Genomic DNA, 24,580 nt, shown 5'->3' on the forward strand with positions numbered 1-24,580 from the left:
TGCACCTGCCACCAGGGGTCAGCAAAGGCTCCCGGCAGGTAGAGGCACGGCCCTGCTGGACTCCTAACATGGTAAACCACAGGGCACGTGCTAAAATGCTCACTCTCCCGGGTGACAGGGGCTTCCCTGGGCTGGCACCCTCACTATGAAAGGCAAACTACTCAAAACCCAAACTCTCAAAGTTTGCCGTCTGAGTCCTTTCTGGAACAAGAGAGGGTATGAATAATGATCTCAGATTGTGTATCACCATCCGTGGGAGTCGTTTTAAAAAAGTACTACTTTGAGAAGGTAGCAATTCAGTCCAAGATTCAATGGCCCATCTGATAACATGGTGTAGAAAATAGAAGAAAAACAAACAAAACAACAAAGAAGGACTGAGAAGGTGCTGTGAAATAATTGTTAATTTTTAAGATATATGAATAAACATGTAACCAGTCTGAAAAAGAAAACTACCAGCTAAAGCTATTATTTATATACAAACAGATGTATCCACATGTAGAGGTCTTTTGCTTTTGAGGGACACTCCCACCGTCAACTCTGGCAGGCCTCCAGCTACAAATATCTCGGTAAATGCAGGTTACAAAATGGTCCACAGACTCCTCTCAACTGCTCTGATCTTCACAGTCTCCATCTTTTCCTATTTACTAAATCCCCAGAGTATACCCTCCTCTTCTTTATTTATTTGTTCCGTTGTGTCTAAAGGAATACAGCAACTAAACCCAGCTAGCCATGGGTCTTCCGCAAATCCCGTTTTGGAAAACCACAGCGGTCGCTACTGATTCTTCAGTCATGCAGTTGAGGACCAGGGCAAGTTACAGAAACGATCTGCTTGCTCTCGTCAGCTGGGGTTGAAGGAGACTTGAGATGTACACATCCCTTTGCCTTCAGGAGGAAGGGATCTGGGTGTACACTGCTCCTGGCTGAAGCTAGAATCATCCTATCAGGACGTGGCAGGAGGACTTTCACACCCAGCTTCACTGCCCCACCTGCCAGGGTCTCGTATCTAATACTGTACATTGAAAGCAAACAGAAAAAACTTTAAACTGAGCTGAAGTTCCAGAGAGGGAGAGAAAAATATTGTAAGTCAGGCCAAATATTGAACAAAAGCTTAGAATAAGACATAAGTCACTGAGACACAATAACTGAAAACATCTTCCTGGAGCACCAAGGCCCAGGTCTGAACCCCTTTTCCTGCCTCTCTGCAATCACTGTTCTCGGGACCATGTGGCTCTACATCCCATATATGTGTTCCCGGCTCCCACACGTCCATCTCCAGCCCACCTTCTCTCCCGACCTCCAGACTGGTATGTCCAACGGCACCTCAAGGTCTCCATGTGTCTCTCTGCTCCTAGTGAGGCCCTCCCTGGCCCCCCATCTGTATTAGTTTCTGTTGCTGTGTAACAAGCACCCCACTCGCTTACTATCACAGTCTCTGTCAAGGCCCAGGCATGGCTTGGCTGGCTCCAACCTAGGCTCAGGTCTCACAAGGCTGCCATCACGGTGTGGTCTGGACGGCCTTCCTCTAAGAAGCTCAGGGGCCTCCTTCAAGTTCCCATGGTGGTTAGCAGAATTCAGCCCCTTAAGGCTGGAGCACTGAGGCCCCAGTTTTCCTGCTGGCTATGAGTGAGGGTGCCACCCTCCTCTTCTAGGGGCAGCTCACAGCTCCCTTCTCCAAGGCCAGCAGGAGAATCTCCACTCCAGTCTGCTGAGACCGAATCTTACGCGAGGTAACCTGGTAATCACAGCAGTGCTATCCATCACCCTCACCAGACGCTATTAGCCCTACCCACCCAACACAGGGGGCACCTCAGAACTCTGCCAGCCACGCCTCTAAAATGCTGCCCCCCACTCCCACAACATGCATATATACCCCCCCGCTTTATTTTCCCCTATAGTGCTTTTGACCATTTGAAATAACAAATACCTTATACACGTCCACATTTCTGCTTCATCTCACTGAAATATAAGCTTCACCAGGACAGAACGTTTTTGCCTGTTTTTGTTTACTGCTATAACCCCAGCCTGTAAAAGAATCCTGCCTGGCTCAGAGCACTTATCCACAAATATTTATTGAATGAATGAATGATTCACTACCTAGGTTTGCCTAAAAGCCATCAGCATCTCAACATCTCCCATTCCACTGCTAAGCACAGGTTTCTGCGACCTCTTTCCACTGTAGTGAGTTGCCTTACATCAGAACTTTGTTTGGTCACAAAAGATCAAGCTAAATGTTATCCTTTCCATGGTCGCAAAGCTATATAGTTTTAGTTTATTTATAGTTTTATCAGCCAACTATGTAGTGAGAATGCCACACTGAGTATTTGCAAAACCACCATTTTTAAGCACACGCGAAAACAGATACGTTTAATGTCCGGTTCCCAGGCTCTGAGATGACTTCTGTTTGTTTTTTAATCTTAAAAATAATCTTCAGTCAAACAGTGGAGAAAGTAGGAAGTAAAAGCCAAGCTCCCTTTGAACAATGACTCCAAGAAAACCACGAGTATGTGACTAAGTCGGTGACTGAAACAAGAGAGAAGTATGGTTTTCAGAGGCAGCGAACATAACTGTGAAATATACGCACTGGGTATCTGTTTAACCCCATGCGCCTGTGGTTAGCAACGTTCTTTTAGGCAATAAAAAATGTACGCACATAAAACAATAGTCATAAACCCAACTGCAAGTTCTATAACAAATTGATGATTTACCTGACGTCCAGACTAAAAGCCACACACACGTGGCCTCCACTAAAAGTAACCGAATGCCACGCAGGTGATCACAGGTTGTAAAAGGCAGGCTGATTGTCTCTTTCATCTTGTTTAACTTTCCCCACTCTTGTTTATTTTACTAGCGCTACTACTACTAATGCAATTCAAGGAACACAATAAATTTCTAAATCTCCCTCACCAAAGATAAATGAGCACTCATTTCTGCATTCCTGGCTGGTTTCTGCTTCTGGCTTTCCTCCTCTAACCACATGTACAGTTTCCAGGTTAATCTGCCAAAAACAGTGATTCTGGGAAGTCCCTCCTCTGGTTATGAACTCAGGGTGGCTCCCTATGGCCTCGCTCCTCAAGTTCACAGCCCTCTCTGGGGTCTCGCTTGTCAAGTTCCTAACCTGGGTTAGGCCTGTAGCCTGGGTCAGTCTGGTTTCTATGTTAACAGCAAGACTCTGACCACTTTACTCCATCCTCATCTGGCCACCACTGGCCTTGGAGCGACTGGCTAAAAGAACACAGATGAATGAATGAAAATCACAAACATCAAACCCTAAGCCCCACTGACGGCAGAGACATTCTTTACATGGAGGACAGACTGCTTCTCTTTCCCTTAGAAACACAGCAAGGTTAAGAAGGAAGAAAGTCCATAAAACATGGTCTTTAGCATCTCAAAGTGAAGCACGATAAGGGTAAATTGAAAGTATTGCGGAGGTAAATTTGGCATTTCCCAAGCATCTTTTTTTTTCAATGTAGTTTCATTTTTTAGAAATAAATTTATTTATTTTTGGCTGTGTTGGGTCTTCATTGCTGCACGCGGGCTTTCTCTAGTTGCAGCGAGCGGGCTCTTCATTGCGGTGCACGGGCTTCTCATTGCGGTGGCTTCTCTTGTTGCGGAGCATGGGCTCTAGGTGTGCAGGCTCAGTAGTGGCGCACGGGCTTAGTTGCTCCGCAGCATGTGGGATCTTCCCAGACCAGGGCTCGAACCCATGTCCCCTGCATTGGCAGGCGGATTCTTAACCACTGTGCCACCAGGGCAGTCCTCCCAAGCATCTTAACTGAGCTTTCTGAGGAGGCAGTATTCCAACAGGGGCCCCAGGAATTCCCAACCCCTTGGAGCACAGGCCTGCACAGTCCCAGGACAGTAAACACAGTGGATCTCACTCCTGTGATTAGGAATGTTACACGTCACATTAATCTCAGCTAGGGGGTCTGTCCGGATGGATCCTGCACTCTCACGCATCCTTTAAAAGCAGAGTTTTCTTTGGCAGGTCACAGAAGAGAAAACGAAGCGACTAAAAGCTGAGGGGGTCCAAGGCGATGCTGCTGTGATGTACTGACAGGGTCCGGGGCAAGGAATGGTGAGTGGTTTCTAGAAACTTCTAGGAACTGATGGCAGCCTTGGCCTCAGTCTTGCCTACAACCTGAATGAGCTTAGAAACTGATTCCTCCCCAGGGCCTCGATCTAGTCCACAACCTGGCCAACATCTTGACTGTGAGGCCCTGAGCAGATCCAAGTCCAACCAGGAAGCACTTATGACCACAGGACTCATAGGAGCTGAGAAACAGCTGTTGTTTGTGGAAATGTCATGCAGAAAACCAACATGCTTTCCTCTAAGCACAGCGTCTGCTCACATGAAACGATATCCTAAAAGCACCTCCAGGACTGTCAACTGTCCTCATGGGTAGGAATGTATAGCCAAAAGGACAAAGAGAAAGAAAAGCATAAGAGACCTCCAAGGAAATCTCTATCCTTCTTACAAAACCATGAGATCTGGGAACAAGTAGAGTATACAAATCTGTAACTACACACAGTGCCTGCTCTAAAGATCACCATGTATAAGCAATACTTCTCAGAAGTGTTAAAATAGGAATCGTCCCTTCCACGATATTTTACTAACGTTAACATCAATAATGGCCGCATGAACATTATAATTTATTCAGGTTCCTATGACGTATATTAGGAAAGGTGTTCATCTTTTATTCATCAAAAGAATAATTGATTACCTACTATATACAGTATCCTTTGTAAGTGCTTATTGAATAATTCCAGGGAAGGCTAAGAAAAACATGCCATCTACATATTATTACAAGAAAAAGTAAATATTAGAGGATGCTTGCCCACTGTTTTTCTTAACAGTAACCATTAATCACTAAAATACAAATGTTCTGTGTTTCGTTTTGCTTTTATAAGCAATCTTAATTATTTTAATTTATAGATATTTGTTTCATTTCTACTCCATGCTAGGCTCTCTGCTAGGCACTAAGAAACATAGACAGTATGTCAGCCCCTGATTTCCAGTTACCCAGAGTCTATTAAGAGAGAGAAACAAGGCTATTAAGAATTGAAACGAGCAGTTTCAATCAGTACAATATTAGTGGTATGGGGATTACATAAGATGCAGTGTAGCCTGGGAATTATATCATGTTCAGTGCAATGGTGCTGAGTAGTCAATTAAGAAAGTGTGTATCTCCACCCATCCATCCATCCGTCTGTCAGTCCGTCCATCCATCCATCCATCTAAGACTCTTACAAGTTAAACAGAAACATCTGTCCGAACTAAGGGCCGTTCTGACATTTGCTGTGTGCCTAAGGACTGTGATCAAGTACATTTTTTTAACGAGGGAAAACTAGCTTTTCATGAAACACGTCTATGCACTGTTGTCCACTCAAATGTGAAACTAGCTTTTCATGAAACACGTCTATGCACTGTCGTCCGTCCACTCAAATATGAAAGGCAGCCGCCAGTTCTTAATCTGTCACAATTGAGTTCACACATTTCTAATACGACAGTCTTAGTACAACAAAACTTTACCCACCCCTGGAAAGGGAACACCATTTTATTCGCTAACCTCTAAAGTTCTGATAGAAAGTGGCATTAAAATCACACTGACTCTCCAGAAAAAGAGTATATGAGAGTTTGGGACCTAAATCAAACCAAACATTTCCCCCCTGACCCAGCAATGTAAAATGACAATAATTGTGTTCTTGGAGGGGTAGAGTCATTAAAGTAGAAAACACTGAGTGTTATAGTTTATGAACTCATACACACACACAGACACACACACACGTGCATGCCTGCGCACACACGCACGCACACACAGTATCTATTATACCAGTCCTGCTGGGAGGAAATGAAAATCTTAATCCCCATCACTGTACCAAGGTTTTTCTTAAGTGAGAAATTTCCCCGTGATAATGCTTGTCTTACTTGGCGTTTATTTTTAAAAGGATGAGCCGTGACTTTTCACACAAGCTGTTTTCAAATTCCACCCCTTAAAATTATTCCTAAAAGAACTTTCTTAGACACAGTCGTCAGATGTTTAACATCTGCTGTGCGCTTGACGAAGTCAGGGATGCAAAACACAGTGATTAGAGATCACAGGCATGGAAGGAACATGCTGACGGGATACAGTGCAATGGAAGTACGTGACCCCAAGCCGTCACGGAGTTTATGCGTCGGCTGTAGAGATTTGGTTAATAAACACGCAAGACATTAGAAAGCAATAATACATGAAGCAACGAGAAGCAGAAGGGGGACACTTCCAACAGATGATCCCTGCTCTGTCCCAAAAGGCAGGGAACCCACCTGCCACGAGGTCCCGCCGCTGCTCTGTTGTACGACATCCCACAGGGGGTGAGATGGGGCCTCTTCAGTTTATGAATACCAAAGTTTAGTTATTTTAACTTAGTGACTAAGGAGTAACCATTTATTCCCAACTGAAAACAAAAGTCTAAAGGCTGCTCAAAGAAGGCGCTCAGAGCCAGGCTTGGGGAGATGCCGGCACAGCACGGGGGAGCCTGGAGCCATGGTCACACATGACGCGCCCCCAGCCCCGCCACAGACATTGCTTCTTGGTGTCCTGTCTGCCCGAGGCGGATAATGAAAGGGACGGTGACCGTCTGTGTGAAGGGCACCTCGGGCCCAGCACTGCACCAGCGCTTGTGAGGAGTGTCGCGTGTAATTCTCACCAGAACCTTTCGAAGCAGGTGCTGGGAGAACAATCTAGAAATAATAACAGAATGGGGCCAGCAGGATAAGGTCGTTGTGAGGATTAAGTGACAACAATATTTTATGATCATGAGCATTTTGCCAGGCACGCAGTACCTCAAAAATGACATGTATCACCATTACTTGGCTGAGTGAAGAAATGGGGCAGGGATTTCAAGCAAAGGAAAAGAGCAGGTTTTGCAGAAAGTCTTCGAGAAAAGAGCCTTCGAGATGGCAAGTAGATCAGTACAGCTGAGAAGAGTTCCAAGGAGGAGAGCGGGAATGGCTGGGGAGGTAAATCTGAACTCGACTACGGCTGCAGCTGAGCGCCCAGGGTGCACATGCGTACCTTTTACCCCCATGGTCCAGGGCAGTTGGCACAAGGCTTCTAAAAATGAAGATACTATTTCACTGAGATCCACCTACAGGCAACATGCAGGGAAGACTGAAAAGGGAACAGCTAAGGGACAGAGGAACTGATCGGAGGCAAAACTATGTGGTAAGAGAAGATGGGGGTTACCTTGGAACACGAAAGGTAGAAAGAAAAGGGCAAACATGAAAGAACAAAAATACTTAATGAGCAGATGCTCCAAGGTTTTCCGAAGATGGTTTCTTGGTAAGGGAAGCTCAGTGGTACTGGAATAACAGTCAGGAGAAGATGCTGGCTTCACAGGAAGATCAGGGAGCCATTCGTGACGTCACGAATTTGAGTCTGGACTGGAATATTGATGACGTGGGTCTAGCAAGTGTCATAAAGGTTGGGATAATCAATGGGGAAGCACAGGTGTGGTGTGATGTTCCTGGGCGTAGGGTGAACCACTGGGCCGCAGTGCCTGGAACCACATCCCAGGCCCCGCAGCCTCCAGGCATAACACGAGGTGATGAGAGAAAAAAGTGCGGCCTCCAGGCCCACCCACATGAGGCTCCAGCCCATGAGTACACTCCCTCGTCCTCAAACCTCACTACGAGCATCCTACCCGAACACAGACCATGACGCCAAAGCTCAGGTCATTCATATTTACCTCTTCCCTACAGATCGGCCGGGAGGCCTGGGCTAAGGCATAAGAATGATGTGTCACCACTTGGAGTCCTGCGGAATGTTCAGGTCGCTGCTTCCCCGAAACGTAAAGGAGCTCATTCTTCTTGTATCGTCTTCAGTTCTCATAGCAGGGAAGTCGACTGAGTTCCCACTTTCCACCTAATTAGGTTCACACGGGGAACACTATTTCAGTGCATTGTCTGAAAACACTCCCTGCCATCACCAATATTTTCTCTTCGTGATGTCCATCCAACTTTCTTGTGCTTTGAAAGTGCGTTAACATGATGGTTGTCACCAGCGTCGGCTCTAGAAATCTGAACAGCCTCCTTGGTTCAAGCCATAAGACCTAAGACCCTACGTACTATTCTCTCCGGCACGTGTAAGGCCACTTGGCGTTGTATATTCAATTGGACCATGATCAATCCGGGGAATGTGACCCACAGCCGTCCTCGGGCACACAGCACACACCCAGCGCGGTCTAGCGTAAGCAAGGAGATGGAGAGTTTAAAACTTACAACTAGTGCCTGCCTGACTTGGCATCAATCACTCTTTTACAAAAGTGAATGTGAGCAGGTGGTACAAGTTGAAGACTAAGAAACGGTAAGATGTGCTCGCACATCTCCTTCAAATCCCTGACCTGAGGGGTTCCCAAAGCTGAGCCAGACAGGAAGAAGTTATACATGTAGAAGTGGTACTGAGACATTCTGTTTATCTTGGATTCCTTAAAGGGTAACTTGCACTTAGTGAGGCTTCTTGGTATATACAGTATAACAGGAAGAACACAATGCATGGAATGACAAGGCTTCAGGTTATACCTGACAGTTAATGTCTGGGCTCCTACAACCTCTCTGTGCCTCAGTTTCCTCATCTACGAAATGGGCACTCCAGAATTGCCACAAAACAACAAATGACTTCTGAGAATCTTGAAGACTGAATTACTAATATTTTATTTTAATGTCTACATTGTGTATTAATATATAGTATAGACTAGTTCTGATAATTTAATTGCATAAAATATAAAAATTCAACATAGTTAATGTGACCATGCTAATTTGGTCATCGTGCCCAGGGGGCACATTTTACTTTTCTGATGTGAATAAGTGCTCTTAGCTGAAAGAAAAATTCCCCTTAAAGAAACGCCTGCCTTTTGGTATGACAATCTTAATATAATTTCTTTCTTTTTTCAAAAATTTTATTTATTTATTTTTGGCTGCGTTGGGTCTTTGTTGCTGTGCACGGGCTTTCTCTAGTTGCGGTGAGCGGGGGCTACTCTTCGTTGCGGTGCGCGGGCTTCTCACTGCGGTGGCTTCTCTTGTTGCGGAGCACGGGCTCTAGGTGCACGGGCTTCAGTAGTTGTGGCACGTGGGCTCAGCAGTTGTGGCTCACGGGCTCTAGAGCACAGGCTCAGTAGTTGTGGCACACGGGCTTAGTTGCTCTGCGGCATGTGGGATCTTCCCGGACCAGGGCCCGAACCCGTGTCCCCCTGCATTGGCAGGCGGATTCTTAACCACTGTGCCACTAGGGAAGTCCCTCTTTTTGTTTTATAAGATGAAAATACTCCTTGGTTTGTGTGCTCCACCACTGCAATGGTTTGCACAGGTGGTCACTGAATAGATGAATAAATGAAGAGATGAAACTGGAATTGCATTAAAAGGCAGCACATGAAGTACAGCTGGTCATGGAAACATGCAAGACCCAGGCCTCCTGAGCACAGAGGGTACCCAGGCAAGGCAGCAAGCGGGTCAGTTCATACACTGGAGCACCCACTGGGGTCAGGCACTGCTCCAGACCCTGGGGACAGAGCTGTCAACAAACATACAAAATGCCCTCATGGCACTTATTACCTCCTAGCTCTACTTGTCAACTTCCTAACTGAACAGCAACACAGCAGCCAGGGAGAGTGTGATCACAGTGTCAGAGACGTGACACACCCAGTGCCGCTCTGAGGGGCTAAGAGAGCACGATCCCATGGATTAACAACAAGGTCCTACCGTAGAGCACAGGGAACTATATTCAGTATCCTGGGATAAACCGTAATGGAAAAGAATATGAAAAATAATGTATATATATGTATAACTGGATCACTTTGTATACAGCAGAAACTAACACAAACATTGTAAATCAACTATACTTCAATAAAAAAAAATTACCACCAACATATGGAAAAAGAACACATTAAAAAAAAGAGAGAGACAGACAGAACGCAGTTCTAGTGCCCTGAACCACACATGTGGGAGACCCAGTGCTGGGTCTCCTCCTGCAATAAACGTGGCAACAGACGGCCGACTGCACAGACCTGCACTCACCCACTTACTGTCAGATGACGATTAATGTCACTTCACTAATTTTTAAAACAACTCTTTAACAGACTATTAAACTTTGACTTTTAACAAATTAAAGCTGCTTTTTAAAAAAAAGAGCTTTTTATTTTAGCCAGTTAACTCATTATTTCCTAGAACTAAGGACTATACATGCTCTACATCCTATTTAATGTTGAACATAGTTAATTGACAAAGCAGCTTGCAGGCTTCACTTCAATTCATCCACACAGTCTTTTGTCCTTGTTTTATGAGAATTTCCAAGTGCCGCCAGATTTTAACCACAACTGGCGCCTTCCTAGAGTATCCGTGAATCCCTAAATTCCAATGCTAAGTGGGTTTTGTAGGCCTGCAGCTAAAGACGGCCAAATCATTTCACACTGGCTTTTATTTTGTGATTCTGTTGCGTGAGGCCTATAACTTGCAAAATTACTAAGCTGATTATTTTGTAAGTGTAATATCCACAGCCTGGCCAACTCCATCTACTTTAGAAACTAGCACAGGGATTTATTTTGATTCTTCTGTTGCAGTCCTAGCAGTTTTACTTTCCTAGTAGCTGCTACTCTCATATAGGAGTTTTAGCGTATGGAAGTTTGCTACATAAAACATTTATTTTTTTTCATTCACACATTTTTAACTGAAAGGGAGCTTTGATGCACTAAGGTGAGTTTATAAAGCATGAACTCTTTTCATAGGTACAGTATATTCATTTTCTATATGTTCATGAAAGTTTTCTAAACAAAGCAGACAGTGGTACAAGCTGTGTTATACTACTCATCCTTGGAGATGTCACGACCACTGTGGTCCATGTGAGTGGCGCCCTAGGACCACACGCCATTCACTTGGTAAGTGCACATGGTGCCTCTGACCACCCAAATGTCTCCATGTGTACGCGTGCTGCTACAGAAAGCAATTCCCAAGTAGCACAGACAGGGCTTTATGCAAGCCCCCCAAAGGTATGTCAGAACGGGACGAAGAGTAGTCATATTCATTGGTTCAAATACCTCCGATGAAAGGGTTCATGTACAGTCACACAATCAAACCAAACACAAAGGAATCAGGTAGCAGTATATTAATTTTTTTTGGAAAGACAGAGAGGCATGTCATTTGAGAACGGAATTCTAGAGCCAGTCTGATTGGGTTCAAATCCTATTTCACTACTTATTAGCTGTGTAACCTGGACAAACTATTTCACCTCTCTATGCCTCAGTTTCTTCATCTATAAAATGGGGATAAAGCAGAACTGAGCCCAGAGCTGGGATGAGGATTGAATGAGGCAAAACATGTAAAGTAGCTAGAACAGGGCCTGGCAATAGTAACCACTATTTAACTATTCAGATTTGGTGTTGGTATTATTGGGTAAGAAAATCAAAGCAGAAAGAGATTAAATAACTTGTCATGGGTATGAGAATTAGTCAGTGATTTATTCCAGAATGAAAATGAAAGCTCTTGGTTTACAAGAAAGAGTTTCCCTGAGACCACGTTTGACATTCCAACTTTTTGAAAAGGTAAAACCTACGACTTGAAGTAATACTTAGGTCTGAAAAGCAAACTCCCACGCACTTCATGGCTTTGATGATGACACAGGTCATCCCTAACGGGCCACCGGGGCTGACGTTTACTGGCTGCCTCTCCTCGTGGGGAGGGGCACACCCAGTGGACAAACAAGTCCAGTGTACATGATCAGCCGTCGACGAGACTTTAAATCCTAGAAGAGAATCATTCTCAGAGAGCTCTTGCGTCTTGGCCGGGTGAGGTGCCTACTGTTTTCATTCACGTTTTTTAAATATCAGCCAATCCCCGGTGCGTTCCACTCGCACCTCGGAAAATCATCTCATTCATCTCAGTGCAAACAGTGTCCCTTCCTGGCGCCCCGAGGGAGCCAGGTTTATTTCCACAATGTGAAGTGGGACAGCTAGAAACCAGAAAAGGTCCGGGTGTGTTAAAGAGCGGATGCTTTTCATCTATTTCAAATTTGCAACGAGGGTCCAGGGAGATTTGATCACTGATTTTGATGATGCAGATTACAGCTCTCGGATAATGGAAAACAACATGCACAGGAAAGCAGTTCTTCCCTGGCACCTCCGTCTAGTGCACGAGAAAAGCGCAGTCTTGCCTAGAGCACTGTACACGGGCCATGCACACACTGTCCAGCTGTTCCAAAATCGTCCAGAACACCCACCTCTTAGACTGTTCTCCAGGGGCTGCGTTAACATCAACTAACTAGCTCCCCTCTCTTAAGAAATGAGATCGGGAGATTGCACTGGGAATAACTTAAATTTGTAGAGTAAAAAATCCAGGTAAACCAGAAGTCTGAACAAGCCAGGAACAGGTATGCTGTGTAAGACAATCTGTGTAAAAGGGCCAAAACCCAAATGGGTCACATGACATTTCTGAGTGACATTAGCATTTCACCCCCAGTTCTCATCACTGTTGCATTGCGCTAGAAAATGAGGAAAAAGCACCCAAACCCTGTTTCTCAACAGCTTAATAAAGATGCATATGTTCTTTTTTTTTTTTTTTTTTTTTTTTTTGCGGTACGCGGGCCTCTCACTGCCGTGGCCTCTCCCGTTGCGGAGCACAGGCTCCGGACGCGCAGGCTCAGCGGCCACGGCTCACGGGCCCAGCCGCTCCGCGGCATGTGGGATCTTCCCGGACCAGGACACAAAGCCGTGTCCCCTGCATCGGCAGGCGGACTCTCGACCATTGCGCCACCAGGGAAGCCCCATATGTTCTATTTTTAAATCAACGAACATCTGTGATTTTCAAATGTGTAATATTAGTGTAATATCCTGGATCAAACATAGAGTATGGTATCTAAAAAGAAGGAATAACATTATTTTCAGTCTAATAGCATTACCTGTTCTAACTTACTGCTTTATTATAACAAATAAAAAATGATGTCTTATGGAAGCAGAGAAATCTGAATCAATCTCTCTTCAAGATAAATATGAGGAAACTAAGGCTTGGAGAGTTTATACTGCTTATCTGAGGCCAAATCCTGCCAAGGGCTGAAGCCAGACCCCTGCTTATTCTATACAAGAAAGACCTGGGTACCAGGAAATAAGTTCAATGCTTAGTGCTGCTTCCTGACTTACAGCAGCACTGTTAGTGCTGGTGGTCAGGTCCCTACAGGTTCGTCGAGTCCTGTAGCTGAAAGTGAGAGAGGGGGTGATGTGTGCACACTTACCGGTCGGGTCACACCAGGAAGTGTTGTCGACCTGAAGTCCTTCCTCCATCAAAACCCCAATGCCACATGTTTGTGACAGTCGGTGACCACCCTGATGAGTGAATTTCCCTACCTGGCAGCAATACTTCCCAGCTCACGGCTCACCTACTGGGGCTTCCTCTGACTGTGGCTTCCCCCGCAAACAGGCAGAAGTGACAGAACAATGTCACGTCACTATGGGGGGCGGGGAGACACTGCATCATGAAAGAACACTTTCATGCGCTCTATGGTTGTTGGTTGAAATGTTACCACCAGTTAAGTGATGGGGAACACCAAAATACATAATCAGGACAGGACGTCTTAAGTTTGAGTGAAAGGGTAGAACAGGAGAAGAGTGGGAAACAGCACCATGGTTTAGAATTAAAGGGTGGTCCTACCATTTCCACTTAATGTTTATTCACATGGTTAAGTTATTGTGTGGTGCCCTAGCAATTGAGATATTCCCATTTCTAAACCTCTCTTTAAAAAAACAAAACCAAAAACATGTGCATTTGTCACTAAAGTTTATTTTAGCAATAAATCCTATGCCAACAAAGTTGCTGAAATAAGGACGGTAGAGAAAGGAAAAATCGTAAGTGGACACTTAAAGCCTCATTAAAACTGAGTTTACGAAACGCTGGTCCTGATCTGAGGGAGACACTAGAGCACCTAGGGCCCGGGAGCACCTGGTCTGGGCCTCTGAGTGTGTGCACATCAGTTTGTCTTTGAGTGTATCATTTTGGATGTTGGTAAAATGAAATGCTCAGAGAAAAGCAAACTGCTTCTGCTTGCTAGACAGTCAATAAATTGTCACAGAACACAGATGAATTCGCTCTGGGGACAATAATTTTTGCCCCAATCAAGAGTAAGGGAAGGTAAATGTTTTGCAGGAAAAAAAAAAAGAAGGAAAGGGACAACCCAAGGACAGCTGAGGCAAGTCAAAGAAGAGGCGACCTTCAGAGAAGGAGACAGACTTCTCTCCAGGCTGCTTGGACCACGGTTAGAGGGCAGAGCAGGACCCAGTTCTGAAATCCCTGGTGTGCTTCCCTTGGCCCAGCAGACAGGCCTGGCTGCGCAGAGTCCATGACATAGAAATAACTTAATTACTATTTTAAAAATTGTGCAGAAAGAGTTCCAGGTAGTAAAATGCAAAACCAAGCAAACTCAATGTGAGCCCACATTGACAAGGCTTTCTCCAGGGATGGCGGGAAGTTAGAAAGGGAACAAGGAGCTGGTGACAAAGGCTTCTGTGCTCATGGGGACACTGCCCGAGGTTCCCCGGGCACCCTCGGCCCCTGCCAACCAGCAAAGCAGGTGTTGAACACATCACATTCACTCAAATTCAGAATGACGAAAGCCTCTGCATTTTTAACCCGCCCCACTCGCAGGCGGCTCTCACAAGGAGTCATCCTCCCACCATTCCCAGGGCTCGTCTTCCCTTCCTAAAGCCAGGCCAGCGAGGAGGGGTCCTGGGATCGTTAACTGTTAACACAGCCAGGTGAACTGTGTCACCAAACTGGATGTGGGTCCACTTGCCCAAGGAGCAGCAAAGCCAGTCCACTGACACCAGAGTGCGATGAAGGAAAGTACAGCGTTTATTGTAGAGCCAAGCAAGGAGAACGGGCAGCTAGTGCTGAAAAGCCCTAAAAGCCCTGATAGCTTTCAGGGAAGAGTTTTCAAAGACAGGGTGAGGGAGACAGTCACAGGGTGTGTGACCAGCTCATGCTCAATTCTCTGAATGGTTGGTGGTGAGGTAACAGGGAGGTGTTTTGGGAAACTCGACCTTCTGGTTCCAACTGGTCTGGGGTCTGGGTGTTGGTGGTCAGCATGCAGTTACTTCTTCCACCTGGTGGGAGTTTTAGTCTCTGAAAAACAACTCAAGAATATGGCTCAGGATATTATCTATAAGCCCTTGAGGAGGAACTAAAGGTCCCTGACTTTGTTTTATGGCTAAACTATTATTATTTTGTCCTGCTTGACTGCTTTCCTTTGTTTCTGCATTTTTAAAACTTTCTGATTAAATTTGTTCTTTGGAACTCAGGGAAAGTCTAGGAGGCTAAAGCTTTTTTACAAGTAAGAGACGGGAGCATGGGGGGTTCTGTCCCTGGGAAGGCCCTGCAGGGTCCTGCTCGGTTTCAACTGGACCCTAATCCCAGGCCCTGCAGGCAACACCCTGCAGGATTACCCCAGAAGGACACAGGGGAAATGCCAATTCGTCAACGCTAATGCAGGGCTGGTATGCTTTTTTCAGCTCCATCAGGGAACTTCTATCAGAAAATCTTAGTGGCTCTGTCGAATGTTAAATTTATAGAAATATGGGATCAGGTAACAACCCTGGCAGATTAGAATAACTGTGCACTTCTTAAGAGCAGGAGCCCTGCCTTCTCACATGGTACTGTGGATGCCCAGGACATGTCTGCTAAGTGAACTATTAAAGGAGCAGATGCAACCACACGGCCACTTAGGAAACTCCTGGGTGTCAGCTCTGCTCCCAGAGTCCCCAGGTGAAGCACAGCTGTCCCTTACTGAGGTGCATATTGAAGGCTGATCACTTTCAGTATGATTTAATGCACTAGTTACTTTCCGTAAATATTTTAATTACATGAAGAATACCTATATTAATAACAATAGATAAAGACATCTTTGCTGCATTCTTATAAATACATTAAAAGAGGGCAACTGTCAAATGGTCTCAATTTTCTCCCCTGTAAAATAAGGAGTTAAAGTTAAACCTGCAACATCTTAAACACTCCAGGATTTCATATGGAAAATACAACACAGCTCTGAGTAAACAGCACAGACATCAGTGATGTCCTAGGGTTGATGGAGGGAGTGATGGCAGCTGTGCCACCTGATCCAGAGTGAGCAACACCTGAGATTTAAAATTTAAGTGAGAAGGGACTTCCCTGGCAGTCCAGTGGTTGGGACTCCGTGCTTCCACTGCAGGGAGCCCGGGTTCGATGCCTGGTCGGGTAACTAAGATCCTGCAAGCTGTGCGGTATGACCAAAAAAAAAAAAAAAAATTAAAAAATAAAGTAAAATTTAAGTGAGAAGAAGCTATGACACATTTATGTGTCATCAGCAATCACAGAAAGAATGACACGCTTTTTCAATACAATCACCCTCCTTAAAGGACCTTTTGAAGATTAAGAAAGAAAAATTGGGTGAGTTACTAGGTCAGAACAATCTAGAATTCATTGGGTCCCATACAGCCTGCATCTCAAACCCAGACAGTCCCTGTCTGTGTCATGTTTTGGTGATGCCTATCTGCTCAGACAGAGACCAAAAAAAGAAGCATCCTTTGAGATAAAATGCAAACTGCAGGGTGGACACAGGGGAGGAAAATCAAGATAATGACACTTGGTGGCCCTGAATGACAGTGAAAAAGAGAGAAAAGAAATGTCTGCTTTCCAATTCTAATTAACTTAGGAAACAAGTCAGAACACGTAGCCAAGAACAGTACTCATTGAAAAGAGACGCTACTAAAAAAATTTAAGAGACTATAAACTGCACTCCTCCTTAAAATGGAACATCATCTTTATGAATGAAGTGTGCATCTTAAATTGGAAACATTTTCGGTCAATAAAATAAACAAATTTTCCTTCAGAGAAGGAAAGCCAAATTACACATTTGTGTACAAAAACCTGAAAAAGTGCTAAGTATTGTGTTTCTTTGCGAAGTATCATATGTACCAATTAGAAACATTTACTGCAGATAACAGGCTTTGCAGGAGGTTAATCAGAGCCTAGGATTAGAGACCAAGTTGGAAAAAAATTTTTTAACATACTTGTACCTTTATGCCGTGAATACGTGAGAGGTCTATCAATTAAAATTAGCTTAATGATCTCAAAAAACCCTCAGAAAGCAAAACCTACCCTCAGATGTTTTTCTCCTTTAACTCAACAGTAAAACAAGGTAAAAATAAATAAATAAAAGTATGGTTGGATATTAATCAGGGAAATCCAGTCAAGGAAAACCTAAATTTATATTATAGAAATTCAAAAAGACAGGACACTCAGTACTTGGAGAAAAAAAATTCAAAGTCTTAGGGTTTGAAGAACCTTATATAACTACATATTGAAATATACTCCTGCTTGAATGGTTTGCTCTTTGATGGTACTCAGGTCAGATCAATGCCAAAAGCAAATAGGGAGGCAAACTCAATGAGAGTTCAGACCAAATGTCACCTCTGGGGGTTGTGCGTCTGCAGGGGAGGGACCCACTCATCTATGCCACTCAGAGCAGCAACTCAACTACTCCGAGATTTGCAGAAACTTTCACTAAGTGCTGCTACAAATTTTGAGAAGCAGCTGTATTGTCTTTACTTGTTTATTCTCAGGACAAATCATAGCCTATGTGCAACCATGTAACCAAGTCGAATTTTTTAAGTTGTGCAGATTTCGAAAACAACAAAACCCAACCAACCTAATCAAAGAGGTTAATGTGTCCTGTTGGGAAGAGCACGAAGTAAGATCAGGAGTCACAGTGTGCGATTTCTATCGTAGGAATGAGCGCTGCAGATAAAAGACTAAGTCTTGATTTCAAAGAGAACATACAACGTCTGCCTGAACCTGGGTCTCTACTGCGAAGCACAATGGTTAGACTGTTCACTGCCACAGAGCAGTGATGTTAATAGAGCAGAATGTTTTCCTCCCAAGTTAGCTGAGAAAAGATAGAGCAAAGAACATCGACAAAACCCTCGAAGAGGTGGCTCTGAGTCAATATCAGAGATGCCTCACCACGGATCGGAACGGAGAGGCAGGCTGCGCCCTCCCCTGGGTGTGTTACGTATGGAGAGGGTCATCGATCAGAATACAAGTCAGCAGCAGAAAGGGCAGGGGTGGCATTACTGCTCCAGCCTCCTTACTGATGGTAGCTGGACTTCTCATCAGGACCCCGGAAGAAGCCCAGGACTGCTCGGGAGCCGCTGAGAGCGCAGGGACTGATGGGGCCTCAGTCAAGGTCTTTCTCCTAAGCAGGCAGGAGGCGGGGGTAGGGGAGAGGGCAGATGGGGAGGGAGGGCAGGAAGAAAGAAGAGACGGACTCCAGCCCACCAGCATCCTAAGCTCAGGACAGAACACGTGCTAGTTTCATTGCATTCAAAAGCACACGAAATATCAGCCCCCCACGGAAACGTCTTTATTTACGGTTTAAACTGTGTTACAGTAACACTTGAGGCAAATTTGAAAAGTCATCCTATTCTCAGCATTCTAACAAAGGAGTTCCTGTGCTCCCATCCATCCCCTTGCCACTCCCAGCTTCACTGAGCAACCCGATGTCAGGCACAGGTGCGAAGATAACAAGGCAGGTCTCCACCTCCAGAAGGGCTCAAAAACCTTTGCTTTCTGAGGTGACTCACCATCAGAAAAGAGAACATAATGTTCTCTTTTCTTTAAAAGATATTCTTAAGCCAAGTAATATCACTTGTTTCTAGTGTACAGAAAGCAAATGTGTAAAACAAATGGTAAGAAATTCTCTACTACACCATGGCTCAAATGTTTTGGGGGTTCAAAGTACAGGGAAAAGAATGTCAAAGTGTTTCCTACAAGCATCATTTAATTTAGCTATTGTAGAATCAAATGTTATTAGATTTCCATTGGCTTCCCTTTTTATAGTTTTGGAACAACCATCTAGCATGGGTGATAAAACACTAGTATTCTTCACATTTAAGCGTGATGGAAGAAAGGCATCACCATCAACTAAAGAGAGAAACCGGAACAACTACACACATGTGTCATGATCACAGGCAGGTGCCGATGGGTTCTAATGCTATTCAACATCTATCATCTCCATTCTGAAGTTACTTTTAAAATTTTATATAAACCCCCAAACCACTGCCCTTTATATTTAAAAGATAAGAATATTGCTAAGAATAAAAGGATTATGGGAGTATGTAACTCTTAACTACTCACTCCAATGGCCAATCACAACCAAAACATTTATGAATTAACTTTTGTGACCAAAGCGTAGACAATGGTCTAATAAACTAAGGATGAGATTTTAGTTCATAACATAACTTGATATACATGCACTGCCTGGTTGACAAGCTGAACGGACAGCTGTCTGGGCCCCTCTACCCTTAGATGTTCGCCACACTTGGGGTCACAACGTCTGCCCTGTTCTGATCACATCTGCTGACAATGTTGTTGTTATTTTACCTTATCACTGAGGACTGCCACAGGCGGAGAGCGCTGTGTGCCCAGCACCGCCTATTTTGCACGCACCAGCTCATTTAACACTTATAGTAACCACGAGAAATAGATATTATCACCTCTGTTCTGCAGAAGACGATAGAACAAAAGCTACTAACACGTATTAAATGTTTCCCACGTGCCACTCTACACAGCAACTCATCCTTCAATGCTCGCAACGATCCCATGATGTGGGCACTGCTATCATCCGGATGTGGCAGGTGGAGAAACCGAGGCATGGACAGTGAACAGCTTTCCAACATCACGTACATTACACACGGCTGAGTCCAGACGCAGACCCAGAGCCTCCTGTCACCAAAGCCACCAGCCCCAGGGAGTCTGGCTGTGTCCCACCTATGAGAAGAGCTCCAACAGCAGGTAGGAAGGGGGCAAGGGGTGGGTTGGCCAGAGCTGGACCCCCCCCATCCACAAGCCAACTCATAAATCTGGCTGGGACCGTCCTCCCAAGTTTCCCTGGAAAAATTCACTGTAAGGAAAATATGCCTGCCTCAAAGCTGGCACAGCTCCACTGTCCCTGGAGCTTCTGAGCAGCGTGCAAGTTGTCCCAGGATAAAGAGTCCTGGTCTGGACGATGCCCTATGTCCATCCAACGCTCATCAATCGCTTAGTTCCTATGGCCCACCAGGTGCCGGACCTCCCCAGGCTCTCAGTTATTGAGCAGAACAGGCCATGCATTTCAGCAGAAGTGCATGTGTTCCACAGCCCAGGGGGAGCATTCTGGGGACAGCAAGGGGACAGGCGGAAGCCAGGCCAGCCTCAGCCAGGCCTGTTGGCACAGAGCTGGCGGGACGGCCCTTTTCAGAGGTGGTCCCTCCCATTCCTAACAGTGACCCCCACAGGGCAGACTCCACAAAAGTTTGCTGAGTGAATACATGCAAATAAGGGGGAGGAGGGAGGAGAGGAGGGAAAGGCGGCAGGGAGGGAGGGGGTAAACAGGAGAGAAAAGGTGGGAAAATGAGGGAGGGGGACACCCGAATTCTGCTCAACAAATAAGGGGCTGTCGTTACTTTATGATCATCAGATGTATACACGAATGTAATAATACACTTTTTAACATGTAATTACCTTTGATTTCCCTTTCAGGCCGTAGAGTCTTGTTAACTTCCAAGTGAAGACTCAGAAAGGACAGGAGAGGTGCCCTGGATGTCCAGTTGGAGACGGCTAAAATAAAAGAGCACAGATTACTATTATTCCGGAGAAGAGAAGTGATGAATTTTTCAAGTATCATTAACAAGAAACCGATTTTCACTGAGTAACAGGAACAGGGTATTTCCTAACATACCTGGGAAAAAACTGGGTCCAAAGCCTCTTTCCAATATAGCTGCTCTAGTAAACTTTAAATCGATTCAGAAAGAAGACAAAAATCAACTATAAGGTAGGCTATGTTTGTGCATTTAATGGAAAACGACCAAACGAGCCTGTGGGCTGCCACTAGCCCGGAGACCCCCACAAGGCTCCGCCTCACTCCAAGCTCGACATCCCCAGTGCAGCAGGGCATCCTTCCAATTCACAAAACCATGCAGGAAATGATGCAGCCCCCTCACAAGCAACTGCACAACTGCGGTGACAAAGAATATATTGTTTGTATTGCAGAAACTTTGTTCATGTTTGCAAGGGAATAAAATATTACAAGTTAGCATTTTCTCTTATCATGTCCTCCAAATGCAGTTCCTACCTGAGCTCACAAATACGTGCCTTGTCCTCCCGACTTGCTTTCTCCTGAAGCAAGGACAGCCCTGGCAGGTGACACTGCCCCACTTTTTGAGTATTTCATTTTTAGGAAGGAAATAATTAACACTGAGCGGACACATATTCAGGTCCAGAAACAATGTGACTCCACTTTACAAAGGGGGCAAGAAACTGAGGTTTTTTGAGGAAAGTCGTGTGCCCAGGTCTGAGTGACACGTACGTGTTCTCATTTGGAGATACTTAGATATGAAATCATGAAAGTGACTGTTACCTGGACATCTGCAAACTCAAGAAAATATGTTGGAAAACTTAACGTCTTAACATCTTCTCCTCTACCATCTGCTTTCGTTGGATGCCACGAGCCCGGATAACGACATCTTTTTTTTACTTGACAGTGGGAGCCAGCAGACAGGGATGGGAGTTGCTCTGACTGTAAAAGTTGTGTGTTTTGTTGAGAGTCACTCATGTTTTGCATGGGTGTAGGAGTAACCAACAGTAAAATTTTTAAGGAGGCACTTGGGACTTCAACAGGCGACGCCTGAGAACCACTTCACTAAGGTCGACGCCAGCTTCCCAACCACCATTAGCTCCTTTCTGGAGAGATGTGTAATGAACAGTGTGCCAGGGGTTTAGGAGTCAGGAGGCAAATCTCGACCTAGATTTTGAATAGCTTCAAAAAAATAAAAAGCGAGCCTGAAAATGTCTACTTAAATAACCACTAAGACTGATAATTCCCACTCTCACGTTTAAAACTTTCAAAATAATCTACTTTCTCTTATTACCTAATGTTCAGCAAGAACGTGAAGCCAGAACTGGTGCTAAATTAAAATGAAATATAAACTCCAAGTTCTACGGCTCTTTTTGATTGTTTACTGCCTGCAATTTAAGATTGTACTTTATTTGCCTGCGGAAATACATGGGATTCCAGGAATCCAAATGAATAACATCATAGACATTTATAAGGATGTTAGAGAAATTTTAATCCAAAATATCTCTGGGCCCCATTTAAATTGATTGTGACCCATAATAACAAAGTAAAAAGGTTTGTATCTTACTACCTTGAAAACAGTACTTTTTGTTTTGTCCTAAAATTGTATGAAAAATTCCTTTTCATCTTTATCATTATTTTTGCCTTTTCCTTCTCACACTTTGGAAGAGACAAAGTAACAAAGTGCTGAACTTTTACCCTAACAATTCAGAGACAGGAAAGTTACACAACTATGATCGCGATGGGGAGTAACACAATATATGAAGAACTTCAGGGCTGGAATTATCTTCAAAGTTGTCGTGTGACCTCAAAGCCATCCTAATAGAAATAATTCATAGCACATATTCTTTCAGTTGACTCATTTCAGAGCTGAAATGACATGAAACCCCAGAGTGGTCAAGTGACCTCTCCAAAATCACACAGCGAAGCTGGTCCTAGATCTCAGATCTGCTAGGTGCCAATCCAGTGCTCTATTAGATCATAGTTTCCATATGTAACTTCTTAAGGGCTCACAATTTCATCTATCTTTCTACACATCCATTATCCTACAGAGCATGGACCCCCCCTTGATGAGCCAACTCAACTTTATGTTAATACAAGACGCGGCTCAAAATGTTCAAGAGCATACTCTACCCTTGGCTCTATGGATACAGCTAGATTAAACCATTAAGGCCCATGAGAAATCTGAAACCAAATTTGGGATTCTCTTAGGATAGCTAACCTAGAAACATCTACTCTACAAATAGATTTACCCCATCTTACTCATAGCCAAGTCATAATCATAGCTTTGCTACAATACATTTTTTCCAGTGGATTTTTATAGGTAGTTCTCAAGCAAAATGTAGGTATTCTACAGCTTACATTAGCAGTTTTCTAAAGTAAGGATTTCAAGATAATTTACTATTAGATCCATCAGTTTAGACAGACTCTTATTCTCTAAAACTCTGGAATCATTCAAGAGCCCTTAATTTACCCAGATCAGCAGCTTATCATCACCAACAGTCACTTGTTGACTCCCCAGTAATTTACAGTGTACAGTGGTAGGCGCAAGGGAACCAAAAAGCACGGAAGGATGTCCTTGCCTACTACAGGCTGCCGACTGGGGTCAATTAAGGGGCCTTCACAGTGGCACGGGAGTCAAGGCTTACACATGATGGAAGCACACGTGTGACAGTACGTTTAGAGAGGCAGGTAGTACCTTCACATGTGGTTTTCCCAGAGATTATGAGTTGATAGATTCAGTAAAAAGTACATGTAGCGAAGCAGGCAAGAAAAATTAAAATAGGCCAACAGATGACAAGAGATTTCCCTCTACACGCCCAAAAGAAAAAAGAAAAATGGTGCAGGAAACAAAGTATCCATTAAAAAGATTCCTTTCCTGAAAATATGTCAGCAACAAAATACCTCCCTTATAATTTTTCGTATTAACTCATTAATGGTATTAAAACTCAGTGCTCCAAAACAGCACCATGAAAAGAAAAAAAAAAAAAAAAAGACAATCTGAATGAACACTTTCAACAAAGAAAACAAACAAATGCCAAGTAAGCACAAGGGCTCATCAACATAATTAGTCAGCAGGGAAATGCAAAATAAAACCTTAATGAGGGCCTCCCTGGTGGCGCAGTGGTTGAGAGTCCACCTGCCGATGCAGCGGACACGGGTTCGTGCCCCGGTCCGGGAAGATCCCACATGCCGCGGAGCGGCTGGGCCCGTGAGCCATGGCCGCTGAGCCTGCGCGTCCGGAGCCTGTGCTCCGCAACGGGAGAGGCCACAACAGTGAGAGGCCCGCGTACCGCAAAAAAAAAACAAAAAAACTCTTTGATACATTAATTGGGAAATACTTCTTAAACATCCACAAGACTACATCCTAGTCCACTGGACATGCTTAGCTATGATGTAAATAAAGATATAAAACAGGCTTATCACAGTTACAGCTAATCCGAGGTTTAAAATGACTAAAATGTTATATAAGAGAATCATGACTCCAAACGTGTGACGATGGAACAATTTCCTAATACTAATGTCAAATATAGGTCAAAAAAACCCAAATTGCATTCATTCAACAACTATTTCCTGAAGGGCTACCGTGTATTAGTCACTAAGCTAGATGGAAAAAGGCACCAGGATTAAGTAGGAAAGAGCCCTTGACCTTACAAAGTTCATCATCCAAAAAATGTAAGTAATGCGCTCCACGGGAGTTATGAGCTGATCAGCCTGGAAAAGACCTACCAGTTTATTTTCCAGCTCTTAGCTACAGCATGAATACTAGTGAAGTTACAGGCTGAACTAAGAGAAGTGCTGAATTCAGCGCAGATATACACAAGTGCTACTCCGCTCTTCACTGGTCAGCTGGTGTAGGGGTGTGGGCAATGTTCTAATGTGCTCTGGACGTGCTCCTCACAACCCCCTTCCGAAGGCCA

General features: G+C 44.4%; 1 protein-coding gene across 1 annotated transcript in view; it reads right to left on the reverse strand.

Moving 5' to 3' along the window:
• LOC111165807 (uncharacterized) overlaps positions 1–24,580 on the reverse strand; it is a 98,747-nt gene that overhangs the window by 26,492 nt on the left and 47,675 nt on the right. Inside the window, exon 3 of the mRNA XM_030763528.2 lies at positions 20,549–20,644. Coding sequence (XP_030619388.2) covers positions 20,549–20,644 — 96 coding nt within the window. The remainder of the gene's footprint in view (positions 1–20,548; positions 20,645–24,580) is intronic.

The sequence above is a fragment of the Delphinapterus leucas genome, chromosome 17 (assembly GCF_059928025.1).
Source record: "Delphinapterus leucas isolate spDelLeu-1000000601 "Yukka" chromosome 17, BTC_Dleu_Yukka2, whole genome shotgun sequence".
In the NCBI taxonomy this organism is placed as follows: domain Eukaryota; kingdom Metazoa; phylum Chordata; class Mammalia; order Artiodactyla; family Monodontidae; genus Delphinapterus; species Delphinapterus leucas.